The sequence below is a fragment of the Bacillus rossius genome, chromosome 1, assembly GCF_032445375.1.
Source record: "Bacillus rossius redtenbacheri isolate Brsri chromosome 1, Brsri_v3, whole genome shotgun sequence".
In the NCBI taxonomy this organism is placed as follows: domain Eukaryota; kingdom Metazoa; phylum Arthropoda; class Insecta; order Phasmatodea; family Bacillidae; genus Bacillus; species Bacillus rossius.
In genome coordinates, this window is record NC_086330.1 from 318,220,649 (window position 1) to 318,237,090 (window position 16,442).

At 39.2% G+C, this 16,442-nt stretch overlaps 1 protein-coding gene across 1 annotated transcript in view; it reads left to right on the top strand.

Annotated features, from left to right (window-relative positions):
- The window catches only part of LOC134527957 (uncharacterized), a 250,478-nt gene that overhangs the window by 175,303 nt on the left and 58,733 nt on the right, over positions 1-16,442 (top strand). The window contains exon 2 of the mRNA XM_063361050.1: positions 10,954-11,065. Within this exon, the coding sequence (XP_063217120.1) occupies positions 10,982-11,065 (84 nt within the window). The 5' untranslated portion in view covers positions 10,954-10,981. The remainder of the gene's footprint in view (positions 1-10,953; positions 11,066-16,442) is intronic.

Here is a 16,442-nt window from a genome sequence, read left to right on the forward strand (position 1 = left end):
CGTCGCCCGTTGCCGTCCGGCATACCAGTCCGCGCCGTCACATGGCTCTCTCCTCTACGGTCGCTCGGCACCAACTCACTCACCCGGCCCCAGCTGATTTTTTCTCCCCGGCAAGCCGAATGTCTGACGTCATCAGCCAACCGCCGGGCGCTCGCCAAGTGGTATTTACGTGAAACACAATCGATGTTCTTAAACTCATAATCGATAGCTACCAAACGGCGTATAACTAATTAACAGAAACAAATATAATTAAAAGAATTTACAGATAAATTAACATTAATTAAAAAAGGCGTAAAAATACGTGAAATAAAAACCATATAAAACTAGAGACCAGCAACAAAAATAAATTACAAGTAAAAATGTGGCCCTGCCGGCCACAAAGTTAAAAATAAATATAGTTTAAAAAACTAAAGAAACATGCTTTTAAAGATTATCAAACTAAAAAGTAAAAAATAATTTTAAAATTAAATTTATGACAATAGTATATAAGCAATACTAGTATAAATGAGAAAAAAGCATGGGGCGCTTAATATTCAAAAAATATGGCACAAAGCGCCTCAAGCTTTTTTCTCATTTATACTAGTATTGCTTATATACTATTGTCATAAATTTAATTTTAAAATTATTTTTTACTTTTTAGTTTGATAATCTTTAAAAGCATGTTTCTTTAGTTTTTTAAACTATATTTATAATGTTACGGTTACCGCTCAAATCTCATATTTGGCTTATGCACGACGAGAAGACTGCGTGCCAGCGAGTATCACACTTACCCCACCTCACCAACACATAACACACTCCTGATGAGGGGGCGGCATTAACACGTGTTTGTTTCTAAAGATTTCACGAAATGGCTTTACCATTGGAGTGTTATTAAAATTAATAAAAAAAATTTCTTCTCTGTTGGACAATAGGTACAGCAACTGATAACCTTTCTCTTCATGCCGAATCACGAAAAAATATGTGTGTCGTACCCTTTTAACTAGTTATTTTATTTGATTGTGAATTTATACTTGTCGATAACGAGTTCGTTAGAAAACGTACTCCTGCAACGAGCACAATACAAGGAGGTTGGGAAGAGTGTCAACCATGGTCCGTGATGAGGGACCATCGCAGTGTTGGTCTAGAGTGGTTTCAAGAGAACCTGAAACTGGGGCGGTTGGACCGGCGATACATACACAGGTCCTCCTGGGTTGGGTGAGAGTCGATGTCTCACTGTTACAATCGATCTCTCTACGTCAGCTAGCCGTGTATGTGAGACCATTGAATTTCGCTACCTGGTGAATCGGCATCTGACCATGCACCAATCGCTGTCTGTGCCCGTCGCGATTAGTTATTATTTTTACTACAGGTTTTTTTAAAATCCATATACATAGTTAACATCGTTGGTGTCAGTTTTTTTTAACTTTCCGATAACATGAAGATGAAGCAAGTTACCGGAAGAAGAAAAGGCTGATAACGATTACCTTCACCTCCCAACCCCTCCATTCAGGCCTTTATTCGATTGCATAGCACACATTTTTCGGGTACTGTATGTTTGGACTCATGAAGTGGCTAACAAAAGGAGTGTATAGAAAGATGTATACCATTCTCCATTTTGAAGTTATGATATATTTTGTGAGTTCTGGTGATATGACACATCAAAACTACAACATACACAGGAAGTGACGCATGTATGTAACAGTAAAAATCCCTTGTTGTAAATTTTTGAATACACAAATACTGTCATCGTATTTTTATATTATTATATATTGCCCCTTCCCCAATTTTTCAATAAAAATTGCTGTATCAGCTACTGGATTCACTCTCGCGTAAAGTCAAGGTGTTTGTAGTGGCTGAAATCACGACCATGACATTCTAAACTTGCTGTCTTATAGACGCGAAGCACGTAATGTTACTGCAAGTAGATGAACTTATGCCAGGGCCGACCGCACAGTCATCACACGAGGTACGAGCAGATAACCAACCTACAGATTTTTTTTTTAAATTTTCTTACCCGACCTTTCAAACCAGCCTCAGCCTTGAGGCGTAGTAAAATTTATTATCCATTCCAATAATGGCTACCCATTGGCCCTTATACATCCAAAAATTAAAAAAAATATTAAAAAACTTATCTAGGATTCATTTACTAGATGTAGAGGTAATATATTATCCGTGTATAATATATACAAATGGAAATAAGTATGTACAAAATAATATTTCCAAGCAGCACAGGCCACGCCTGATAAGTAACCCTTACGTGAAAATATTACTAAAATTTATTCATCACTTTTTTCCCTGAAAGTTTTATTAATAAGGGAGCTATTCGACCTCGAAACTCCAAACTTCAGGGTACTGTTTAATAGAAATTTCAAGAACTTCCTTGCGCCAAAGTAATGAATTGACCCATTATGCTTCAAAATCCTCTTTAGTTAATCTTGTGAAATCGTGGTTGGCGTACTGCCAATCAGTAAATACGAATTTTTAATAAAGGAAGTATCGCTGGAGCACGCCCAGCTAGTCGTTTTCACGAAATGCATGCTTCAAACGCTAAAGATAATTTCCCTTAAAAGTAGGCCAAATTTTCTGCACACATTATACCATGGGGAGTGCACCAGTGAGTAAGGATGTTTCAAGTCATATAAATTAGTGTCCTCGAAAGTTTCCGGGCACCAAATCTGTAGTGTAGGAGCTCTAAGATTTGTTTGTTTTCCATTCGTTTTCTGGAGGGTTTATTATTCAAGATCAAAGGTCTAGGCTCGATCCTCATCGGGTTCTTGTTTCTTGATTCCGTGGATATTTTGGCCTACCGTATTTTATGGTTATTTTGTAAAATATTCCTCTGAGTAAATAGGACAAAAGAGTACATTATGGAGGGAAAAGGAAAATTAAATTTATTGAAGGTTTTGAGCTATGCTACATCCATTAAATTGATAATTTTATTGCAGGGTCTAAGGCCTTTAAAATTAATATTGCTGTCGAAATGTATGACTGGGACGACAGTAACCATAACACAATCTGCTTACACGTGCCACTTGGAAACATTACCTTTTCTATCACCGTATAGTTAAATTACGTGCATTTTCTATTATCGAAATTTTTTTTTAAATTTAAGACTGTAGTATTAGTTGTAGTTTTATTTTTTCTTTCTTAAACCTTGTAATGTCAAATTTGTAATAATGTAAATTTTTCAGTAAAAAATTATAAATTTATTAAATATCAAACACGTTAAAATAATTGATTGTTAAAAATGTCAATTTTGCGAATGAGAAACCTAAGCACGGTAGGAATAAATCGTGTTTTCACTATTTAGGACTTATTTCTACCCTTCTTACGTTTCTCTTTCGCAAAACATTTTTTAAAATCTATTAATTGGAAAATTACGATACCGAAATGTTAACAGTTTTCGATAGTATCATAGACATTTAAAACATTTTACAATAATATTATATGCAGTTTTAATATTATATTTTTAAAAAGTCAAATTATTAATTTATTCCATTCTTTTCATACTGCAGGTTCCGAAGCCCTTTTAATTTGATTTATAAATTCAGTTTATAAACATTTTCAGATCATGGTGTAAAAACCCTGCGGGTAATTTCAGATAATGGGCTCTAGCAAAAGTCCAACTGGCCCGAAAAATTAAGTTACTGTACGGGTTTGAAACATTTTTCTTCGCTGATAGTAATATAACGTATTTCTAAATGTTTAAGTATAGTTGTGGTGATAGAGCAATTTTTTCACACAAACCGCATAGTTTCGTTGTGCATAGTTGCGAATAATGCGAAACGCCAAATTTAAGAAATAATTTACATTTTGCAGCGTGAATTAAATAAAATCAGTTAAAATTATCAATTGGTCTCCTAGGCCGGCTTGACAATTGTGATTGAAGACAAATTTGAATAACTGGCGAAATGTTTTCCCCCCTTGATAGATTTTACTTACCTGAGTTATTCGGTTATGTTTACATGGAGAAAATACTCGAAGTTGGCCACAAAATACCAGTTGGACCCATCTTAGCCGGCACTCTGCCTCTGTATTTATGCAATGTGCAGAGAGGCCACTCCTCGGTACCTGCAGACGGTAGTGTCTCTCCTCGCCACTGCCCGCCGCCAGTATGTGTCCAGCCTGCGTCAGATCACAAGCATGAGGTCATGTCGCGGGGCCGTGTAGGCGCCGATCCACCCGGCCCCCAGACTAGACGCTCGCAACTTAATACGAGTCATGCCAGCTGTTACTGAACTATCAAACTCAGAATAAAGCCTTGTGACCGACACAAATGATATTCATCACTAGGCTATAGACATAAAAAAATGGCTATCACTAGGCAATAGACCCCAAAAAATATATTTATCACTAAGCTGTAGACCCTACCAAACATGTTATCACTTTCGACAATAGACCCCACTAAATATTCTCATCACTAGGGATAGACCCCACCAAATATTTTAAAACTATTGGCAATAGACCCCGCCAATTATTCTCATCACTAGGCTATAGATCCCACTAAGTATGTTCATCACTAGGCTATAGACCCCACCAAATATGTTCATCATAAAAATTTTTGTTGATAATAAAAATGTTCGGTAATGTCAACTGAGTGGCTTATTGGTGACATAAAGATGTAACTGTCGCTAATAAATTGTTTCGTTGAGGTTTAAAAAGTATTTTGCTGTGCTCACAATATTTTGCGGAATGTATGCTAAAATAAATATATTTTGTGGTGTTGAAGAACTTTTGTTGCATGAACGTAAAACCTTATGGAACCGAGTTAGTGCACAGTGGCTATGAGATGACCATAACCTCAGATGCCCTGTAATCATTGCATTCCCATGCGACATTGAACCATACTTTATCACGTTAAGAAAACTACTGTTGAGTATCTTTCATGTTGGTTGATCGCAATAACACAGTAAATTGACAGCTACAATGAAACCGCGTCTTTATTAATTTAGGTCTTGTGCCCATTTCTTTTATTTTTATCGCTGCCATCCATTACTCGCTGGGCCGCGGGGCACTCACTTTCGCCCTATTTTACACGCGCGCAATAGCGCAGTCCTCCGGTGAAAGGCCCGTGTGACCAAGGTCCCGAGGCCCTCGTCTGACAGGCGCGCTGCTTGCTGTCAGGGGCGGCGGTCGTCATCACTGCCCGTCTCTTCCTCTTGTTGGGGGGGAGTGGACGTCAAGTGCCGGAGCCGTTGCCTGTTATGGTACCGGAGAAAGGCACTAGCGAGCTCGCGGGAAGAATGGTGTTTGTGGCGCAGAGAGCGGCACAGTTCGCGACCACGGCAATGCAGGATTGGCTTTTTTTTTTGCCGGATTATCGATCGTCAATTTAATGTCAATGGGAAAACCAAAGGCAAAAAATATATTTGAGCGAGTCTTTCAGTGCTTGCCAGAGATGGGCAACATCATTACCTCGGTAACGAGTAATATCAAGTGTTCTCGCGTTGCAAATACATTTATGATACGAAACTTGTACACGACATTTAAGTTTAATTCTTTAAAATAATTCCGAACGTAATAAATATACGCAAATTGTGTAATAAACTACATTTCTTGGCGCGACTAACACATAATTTCCGCACCCGCCTCTAAAATTCGCTGCCGGAACAGCTACGTCGACTATTCAATCGTCTGATTAGCATACCGAATTGTTAAACTATATAATGAAACGGCTCCGATAAAATAGAAATAATACAGAAAAAATTCTAAACCCCGGCTATGGACCTGATTTTCGACAAGGAATTTTATTACAATACGGTCCATCTTGTTAAAATTCATAAAATGTTAATACTATAACTTTTATTTTTGTCTTTGTGAAATTTGTTTTACGCTATCCGCCACAGATGGCAGCACCGTGGTTACACATTTCCGTTCCATTCACGAAATTACTCCTGCCAAATGCCGTATACCGAGAGCTAAGATGTTAAACATCAAAAAATAGACATTTCAGTGGTATTTAAAACAAGTTTCAATAAACTGAATAAAGAAAAAGAACGTTGAGCGTTGGACTTCTTCACAAAATTATTACGGAAATGTATCAGTGAAATGTGATATATAACTAGCTGTAAAACAGGATACAACATACTGAAATGAAAACTGACATCAACGATAAAATCTGAGGGTTCTAAAAAAGCCGGTTGAGCAGTATTGCTACCTAGGGGCCAACGTCAACAACTGGAATGTACCCGAATAAATATGAACGGGAGTGGCTTGATATATGCTGGATTAAAGACTGTGCCGCTCCATAGAATACCGGATTAAATACATACATGTCACTGTGTATAGCTTTTTACCGCATGTAACAACCTATGCCGTTACGTATCTCCAACGGTGGTTGCTGAAGAGGTATGTGTCCAAAGGTTCTCGTTCCCTCGGACATCCCCCGTTGCCAGAAAATTTATCTGATAAGGCAGTATCTGAAACAAATACATAAGTGATTGATAGTGATCACACGTAGCCAAATGTCTGTGACATTAAAAATCTTACACGAAGATGGTATTGCTTCCAGAAAGTTGGTATCATATTTTTTTTTTTATAATAGGTGAGACTTTTCCAAGGAAGTACTCTAAATCGTATTCACTCATTCGTGAAAAATCTTGAAATAAAGCTTTATCGTCAGCGACCAACTTGTTGTTTAAATTATACTGAGTTTCTTGATTATTAACATACAGTTACTTTTGGTCTCCGTTACCGTGGCTTTCGTTGTTTGTTTTTTTTTTTTTTGTCACGATTCACAGCTATTTCCAAATAAGCAGCGGCCGTGTCTGTTTGTAAAGACATGATTCACCAAACTGAAGTTGCCTGAATGGAATAGTTTTAGACGCATGCTACATGCATAGACGACAAAGCTCATGCGATGTGAGGAGACAGATCCGGTATGCGACATTATTTTATTTTGTGGCATATGTTCGCGCACCTAGGAAACAAGTAGCCTGCCACATGTCGCTCGGTGTTTCCTCAGTGGAATTGTGCCTTTAGGGCCAGTATCGCGGGCAACAGCAATCTGTCACCGAGACCTTGTTGGTAGGTTCAGACTCCCAATCCCTCTGCCACCAGGTCACAAAAGGTCTGACTCCAACGTAAAGGCAGTCAAGTCCAATGGTAATAACAATGGCTGGACTTGTCTCTGGGAAATAATTGTCACGGGGTCCGGACTGGGCGTTAATCGGCTGTGAACTCCTCGGTATGTGGTTCTTGTAGTCGGTGGATATCCGTGGCTTCGTCGAATGTAGACGGTCAAACGGGGCTTTTAGCAGGCTGTAAATTCTGTGGTCTCATCCTGAGTAGGTGGGCCCGCAGACAAGGTGATCATTGGCCTTCGCTCAAAGAGAGAGTCTCAGTTAAAAGCTAACAGCCCGGTAAAGCCTTCAAGTCCCATTGAAAGTCGGGAGTACTACAGGCCGATCCCCACAAAGTGGGGGGTTTATCAATAAGTCCCGGATCGGGACTGATGTTGGATTCGTGGTATAGCAGTGGTTGGCTCCTTTTGCTTGGAGCAAAACCAAGAGGAATCACCATTCCAGCAACGAGAGCGGACGCAGTGACACATGTATGTTACTATCCTGAAAGATAGAAGAGATAGTTCAGGGGGTGGCTACGTCTGCATTATTACATGGTAAACTGGTGAAGGTTTTTTTTATCAGTTAATTTCCTGTGCCATCTTAATGAGAACCAAAAATGTTGGCATTCTGGAAACAGTTTTAAATCATGGAAGTGTATTTAATGTATTTATGTAATGTATGTATTTAATGACGGAGATTCTAATTCATACTTTCTATCCATCATAAGAGGAAGTCAATCAAAGTTCCACAAAGTTTTTGACATGACAAAATGACAATTACGAGGTAAAAAAAATTGATTTCAACTATGTAACAGAATGACTTTTCCTGACAATACCTAACTACTTTGATTGGGTAGGAGTAGCATATAATAGTATGTCTGGAATCAGGGTTTCTTTTTGGTGCAGGGCTTTGTTGAGGTGCCGACCGCCATATTAAATTGAGACGTCACGGGAGTCATATTGTGTGACCTTGAACTTGACCTTTTATTTTGACCTTAAAATTTGGCCAAAAATTGCCACTATGGCGTAAGTGCACTAATAGGCAACGTACAGTGGTCTATTTTCTGAATATATATTAAACACTTTGAGATTCAACCCTCAAGTCACAATATATATTACAATTTTTGGCGACAAAAATATAACCTTTCATCGCTAATTCTAGCGGGACCTTAGTATAGGAGTATTTTTAAAAACGTTTTCATGTTAATAGCTTAACGTGAGTGTCAGCGTTCGTAAACAAACCTCATGTGTTGCTTTGCAAGTGACAGTTGAGAAATTGGTAACACTGATACTACATTTAAGAACTTTAAATTGTAATAAATAATAACACGACACAGAGTTACCGTGGGTTAGAGATAGATAGGTAGAAGGCCGTCAGCACCACACCTCGTGTGAGGAGGCTGGCGCACAAACAGTAAAAGAAAGTCGAATGTGTAGTGCGGCCCATACAGGGAGCAGTGGCTGGTTTGGGCGCGCGTGGGCAGGAAGGCGTAGTTACAACGCCAGACACCTCAGACCGCCGTCTCACGCCGCCGCCCTCTCGCGGATAATGGGAGAACTAGTCACCGGGCACGTGTGTAGGGCTGTGCGCTTTTTTCTCGATATAACGGACACGGTACGATACTTTTGAAAGGTCAATAATGGGATATGGTAGGATACATGGAGAGATTCATTAAATACCGCCATGAAATGCGTCAATCTAAAGTTTTGTAGTTCGTGTTACTAGCACCAAAAGTGGTTCCGTATCATCATATTTAACAGAAATATCATAATAAGCTATTCATGTTACTACCATAATTATTAGCGTGATACTGTACTTAATGCATTTCATACGTTCAAATTTACTTGTGCTGTATGAAGCAGATGTCGTTAGTGCTTGAAATGTCGATGTCTATATTAATTATGATATTTGGTGTATATATCACCATCGATTTCCGGTAATTATTAATAATGATATTTTGTATAATTCTCTATTTGTCTATAAAGTATTACAATTATACTGAAAAAGAGAATATCGTAAAACCTTAGGAACATATTATAGTCATGCCAACAGACTGATATTTCACCTGAAGTAGCTTGCCACTAAAGAAAAAAAAATTATTATCTGCCATCTTCTTTTTTTTTTTTTTCAAATACAGTGTCACAAATTGTGGTGTAACTTACACGTTATATTTACTGACTCGAAGAGACGTCTAATCTATCCTCGGACGCTTGTCGAAGCAGATGCTCGAGGAGTTGTGATAACAGCCTCGCCTCGCTGGGCGCCGCGTTCTCGGGTCACGTGCTCGCGGCGGGCAGGTCGCGGGAGGACTCTGGAAGCAGGTCTTGAGCGTGGCTCTGAGGAATGTTGATTCAAGCCTGATCCACAAATACGTGGCTTGGCGAGTGAGCAATGTGTAGTTTGTGAGTTTAACTGCATTAAAAAAAAACATAACTGTAATTATATTTTAAAGTCCATGTTATCTTCCATTGTGCACTTTTTAACATTTCAGTCAAAATAAAAAATGTAATAATTTTTTCCACTCAGAGTACAGTTTGAATTCACTCCAAGTTCGAGCCATTACAAACATTTACCCTATACAAAGTACGCAAGTTACCTGGGGCCCAATTCACAAAGCAAAGTTTGTAACGAACACGTAAAACTAATTTTTGGTTAAAAATAAATATATATAATAGGATGTTGGCATGTCTGACGTTGATAAACCGTTTGACCGATGACCATGAAAGTTGGCACATCGAAGTGATTTTATTATCGAGAAGGTTTTTATGCTATCCATTTTTTTTTTAACTCGTCTCGCTGCAGCGCATCAAATTCTAAACCTTTCAACCGATCGCCATGGGTAATAGACATACAAACAGCAATTGTGTGTCATTTCTCTATGTCCACTACACTGATGTATAGCGCTATCCATTTTGCTTTAACTCGCGGACAATATATCAGCCTGTGTTCAGCCCGGGCAACGCCGGGTACTGCAGCTAGTGCATAATACAAAAAAAAAATATTTAATTTGGAAAATTAAGCGTCTGGACAAAGTTTTAGTTGAACGAAGTTCTACAACCACCAAGAAACATGATGCTGTCGTAAAATTGTTTCAATGAACACATTTTACGACGACGACGACGACGACGACGACGATGGCAACAGAAACTTTTACAGTGGTTGTAGAAACTTGTTAAACGAAAATCACTATATAGACACTTAGTGTTGAATTTTAATAATTCCTCTATTAACTGCAATAGAACCAGTCGTTCAACTCCAACTTCAAAGGCATCTGCATGCCTAGGGAAGCGCTTTTGACAGAGTGTTTCAAGTTTTATGTGCCTCGAAAAAGTCAAATCGATGGTTGTTCCAATCGAGTGGAAGAGAGATAGATGCGGCGCAAGCGTACAATGAGCGTAACGGGACACAGCGTAACGGGACAATGCGCGTAACGGGACACTTTTTCGTGAGTGCAGCCGGCGTTCATCGATTTATTAGATGTTGTCACGTCAAAAAACATTCGTTAAAAAAAATCGGTTGTCTGTAAAGTCGGTTTACGGGCGATAGTTTAACGTGACGTCATAAAAAAACATTGATGAAATGATTGCATACTTTTATGAATAAAATTCAATCGTTTTTATTGAATTATCACTTTTTTTTTGTATGGATACAAAGGAGGAGTGAAATGAAATCTACAGTTTAATTGATAAATTTACTTTTATTTGCACTCATTAATTCAAATATGTTTATAACTTTAACGAAGAGATTATTTTAACTATAACTTTTATACATGTTTGCCATTTAACTTCTTCCAATCTGTGTTATTCTGTTAAGGATAGGACGATGATATGAAAAGTGTGTGTGACGAACCTGCAGGTGTGGTTGTGGCCCTGGCGAGAGAGTGAGTGTTGTGTTGGTGTGTGTGGCGCAGGGCTGGCGCCGCCCTATGCCCGGCGGGGATGGAGCCGGCGCGGGAGGAGGCGGTCGTCGAACAACCCCGCGCCCCGGAGCGCACCAGGGAGCTCTTCGGCGTGCAGCTCGAGGTGAGTCACTGCGCACGCCTCGGCCTGTCGCTCGTCACAAAAAAAAAATTACCATATTGCAACGATGTGTAAACATTTTTTTTTGGTCATAGAGTAATTTTATGAAATAACGGCTAACCTAATCTAACCAACTTTTTTTATTTTAGCTATGGAAACTCAACCTAACCCAAAACCACCGTCCCGGAAATTAATAATGAACTTTTTTTTTTTAAATTTATAACACTGTCCGAACCTAACCTAACTCTTTACTTCGGTAAACTTCGGAACGGTTCGTGTTGTAGTTGTGTTTTTTTTTTTTAACCATGAGAACTGTAGACTATCCGCACGACACTATTAGTGCGACATGCAATGTCGCAACAAAACTAACGACTCCCTATCTATACTCGCACTAGCGGAACCCGGCAGACAAACAGGGTTTGTATATAATCTAGAATCTATCAAGCATTTGAAATGATATTACATTTTAAACTCACTCACAGTTACAATCCCTAATTATTTTTGATTAACGACAGTAAAAATCATAGTACACCAATTTTAATGGCGATCGGTTGAACGATTAGAAGTTTTTGCGCTACAGCGCCATCTAGTGGAAAGCTATAGCAAAATGGATAGCATAAAATCTTTCTCTATGAAAGAACATTTCGATATGCCAGCCTTCATGGTGATAGGTCAAATTGTGTCGGAGTTTATCAACGCCATGTATACCAACATCCCTTTATATATAGGCTATATATAAAGCAGGTTTAGTTGGCCCAAAAATAATTATTACTATGACGTCTTTCTTATCCGTTATTTAGGAATTCCTTTTTTTAAAAAAAAGTTCAGAGCAGACGCAAAGAAAATTCGTTACACCTCGCACACCGACACGCAGTTAAAAATGGAAGCGTCGCACATCTCGACGGTTTGCAACCACGGAGTTCGCGACACTCCTCTCTCGAACCAGAGCTGCAGGACTCGCTCGCCTGCACGACGGGAAGCGAAGGAAAGCAGGCGTCCCGAACAGAGATCCGAGCTCGGTCCATTTCGCGAGACGCCGCGACTGTCGTGTCTCTCGGGAGAAGGCCTCTGGCGCGTCCGCTCGCTCGAGTCTGAAGCTCGTGCGTCGCTCGCTTCCAGCTGATCTTCCGCGCGCATCCATAACCGCGCACCTTCACACAGTCCTAGCGAACGTCATTCGACGCCAGATATTGCCTAGCGATTCCGCACGGCTACAAAGACTGTCCACGGCAGAGTCGAATATTGTAATAGTGTAATAATACTGGAAACTGGTAAGAAATACGCGAGACGAGTGATGCCAGAGAACCTGGTGACGTGGAGTGTAAAAATAGCTCGTAAGCGATGCAGTGAACTGTCTCGCGCTCCTCCAATGCTAACTGGCCATTATTTCCCAATATTGTCCTATTAAGATGTTTTGCCGAGTCTCGTTACACACCCCACACAGCGCCTCACACACACGGCGACGTCATCAACCACCCTTCCGCACCATCCCTTCCTAGCGGTGGCGCGGTCAACTACTTCGCCGCGGCACTTGATAACGTATTATTTTTCACTCCATTAAGTTAAAAACTTCCTCCAAATCTGTCTGTTACTTATATGCGTTTGGAAAACTAAAAATTAAATTTAAAGTTTAAAAACAAAAATACATACAAAAAATATAGCCGTCTTAAAAACTATTACCAACTGTAACTAAAACTCTTCAAACTGCCACTAAAATTAAATATAATTCGTTAAATTAAAAACTAAACTCAACTTAAATTACATATTAAATAATCATAAATTACAATTTCGATCTTAGATACAAAATTTTACCGTAAAATAAAATTACAGTTTATAAACGGTCCTCTGTCCATGGTCCAGCGCGCCGCAACGTGGATGAGTGATCTGAAATAATATGTTGGGCATAAGCCATCGCTAGCTGTCACAGAAATTAAATCAGGAATTGATAACAATTATGAACACGAATTCACACGGAGAACAATTTAATATTAACTGGTGTAAAATGTTACAAATGTTACAAAGAATTCTCGCAAAAGGAATTTAGCTAGAAAAAGTAACAGCAAAGAAGAATTCCACTCGGCTGAAAACTACGCGACAGTTGCAACAAGAACAGTAAATATAGAAAATAAAACACACAGTGGAGAACAGATGATTCCAGTTACGAAACTAAAAAAAGAAAAAATTAACTCGAAAACTGCTGGACCGATTTCGAAAATGATCTCTGTCATAAAGTTATATCAATCCAGATGGATGTAGGATGAGTTTTATTTTAAAACATAAATTTTTCTTTAAAATATAGTGATATGTAATTGAAACCGGATAAAAACCACAAAATTAACTGTTTTATATTCTTACACTGTTTTTAAAAGTTTTAAAAGTTAACTTAACCGGCATTTCAAACGTTCTATGTTTGGCAGCGCCATTATGTAATTGAAAATATAACTGCTAAGGATTTCGCTTGGTTATATTATATTACCACAAAAAAAGACAAATTTAAATATTTATTTATGTTTTTATTTTACTTCCTGCATGTTATTTCTAAATGAATCAAAACTATCCAAGACCATGAAGCTTATTATTTCGTAGCTTAAAAATTAATTAATTGTGCTATACATATAAATCGTTGGGCTTTTAAATTTACTGTAAAATCAGCACGTGTTTACATTTGGCACAGGAAACAGCAGAAATGATCATTTTTCAAAATGAAATAACATAAAGATGATTTATTTGAAATAATTTAAAATGAGTTTCTTCATTCTCCAAATTGAGCTATGAATGAAATATAACAGGAATCATTGCATCACTAGCTGTAGTAACAGGCTTCGCGCAGGTACATAAATTATTAACGGTTCTTCATGTCCTCCCTGCCCGGCCAGTCCGTGGATCCCCGACCCTCAGAAAAATGATGGTGGCCACGCGCTTTAGAAGTGAAACTTCGCAGGAAGATGGACAGGAAATGTTTAATGTACAAAAATATTTCAAATACACCTATTACAATGGCATTACAATGACATAATACAACTGTTTTATTTAGACTATTTACAACAAATGATACATTAAATTGAATGTAAATTAACTTTTTTTTTTTACAAATGTTCATTATGTGCACCTTCAGTTACACGACCCACATCTAACCTGAAGTCCAGTTATTCCCACACTTTGGGTTAAAACTATTGGAATAATGGAAGCAACAGCTTCTTCAATTCTTTGTCTCAAGGTAGCGGCGTAATTTAGACACGGTCTTTTGTAATGCCCCAAAAGGGGAAAAAAAACACGGCGTTACGTCAGGTGAACGTGGAGGCCAGCGAAAAAAGAGCTCTATCGTCTCGATCATTACGACTAATCCAATGGTCAGGGACTTTGTCGTTTAACCACTCTCGTACAAAGAAATTCCAATGGGGAGGGACTCCAACCTGTTGCCAAATTAAGTTTACAGGTTCACCTCTAATAATTGGGGAAAAAAAGCCATTTTTTCGCGCTGCAATCGAGAATACAACAAATTAGTATTCGCGCATGTGCATATCTAAAACTGTTTTAGTCACTCTTTAATTGTGACCTTGATCAAACACTCCACGATGCTTACAGTTGATACTATTAAAATTTATAACTGGGGCTTTTTTTGTGGACAAAATGTACACTGATGCCAGTTTTTTAAGAGTGTGTGCAAGCATCCGAGTGTGGAAGTTTGCGAATCACAAACACGCGAGTGCGCAAGTATTGAAACATGCCATCGATAGCGCTGCTGCTTACTGACTCCTACCTGCGTTTTCGTGTAAGTAATGCAGTGACGTAATCCCTCGACGTATCATGCCTGCAGTGAAAATGCCAGACCCGCCCGCCGCGCTTCGGTGCCACGAACATCGATCCAGGGGACTGCATCGCTGACGGGGTGCTCGTCGGGACCTCCGAAGTAATCCCGGTGATTGCGAGCGCTGAAGACAGTTTACTGCCGCTCCGTGCCGGTTAGGCCCCGCCATGGCAGACACAGCGAGAGCGGCTCGACCTGACTGTCGCGTGTCACGCACCGCAGCCATAAGGACCTCCGCAGGGCGCGGACATCCTATCGCAAGGGCGTCTCCCCCTCGAGCAATAAGAGCGATCCGTTCGTCCAGCCTTATTGGGGAATTGATTACTTTACATTATCAAGTTTTGTTCTCGCCAAACACTATATTTTGTTAACGTTCACACTCCTTGATAAAAGAACAAAATAACAAATAATTTCGTTATCATCTCAAAAATTTCGTGACAGACATAAGCAAGTTTTCTTGGTGCCGTTAGATAAAATAGGTTTCAGTCGTACTTCCGGTAGCATAGAGATACTTGCAAAGACGTTTAAAATTTGTAATAAGTGGACATCAGGTTATCAAAAGTGATTCACATTGTAAATTTGGCGTTAACATGAGATAAAAAGAAATACATGCCCACCTTGGTGGTGCATTGTTAAGCCTATTCTTCTTCAAGTCCTTGGGTCGTGGTTTTTAGTTCCACTTCGGACATGACAGTTACTACCGGGAGTTTAATGTGGTCAGTTCACTCATGGTAACTGAACAGAGTTGCGGCTTCTGGGGGAAAAGACGAATATAAGTAAAGTGAAAGATCGGTTAGTTTTGGTCAGATACTTTACTATTGCGTACAGCGTATTAATTGCTTTTTAAACACTGTACTAATAATACGGCTGATCTAATCTAAACAACTTTTTACTTTAGGTATTACCTGCCATATTTCTCCCAGAAGCCGCTACAAAGCGAAATTACCCCACTCCTCTCTCTCAAAAAAAAATTTATCTGTTCAAACCCAAACGGTAAATGTAGTGGACATTCCCGTGATCCGGTGTGTTTCCTCCGGGCTCTCCCGCTTCTCTTCCGCCAGCGCATTCCATCGCTGCCCCGACAACCCTCGTCTTTCTCTCACGACCTACGCTTCGCACTTGGTTGAAGCTCCAACTTGGGGGCGAGGGGTTCTGGGTTCGAAATCTGGATAAGCGAATTATATATATATTTTTAAGTACAATCATGTTTAGTTTAGCTCGTAACCTACAAGCCTACAACCCCCCCAACCTTCCCCCCAGCCCTCACACATACCAATAACATGTAAGTTTACATTCGCGAAAAAAAAAGGCGTTAATAATCCAATAAAAGTCTTTAAAAATTGTGAGTTAGTCTTTCAGTACTCGCCACTGATTTGTATCATCTAACATTGGAAACGAGCAAAATAATCTGTTTTCGTGTTGCAAATACACTTATAATACGACATGAAATTTAACTTAGAATTCTTAAAAATAATGCCGATCATGATAAATACATCCAAATTTTTTTTCAACAACAATTCTGGACGAAAATCACACGTAGTATCCGCACCCGCCGCTAGAATTCGTTGCCGG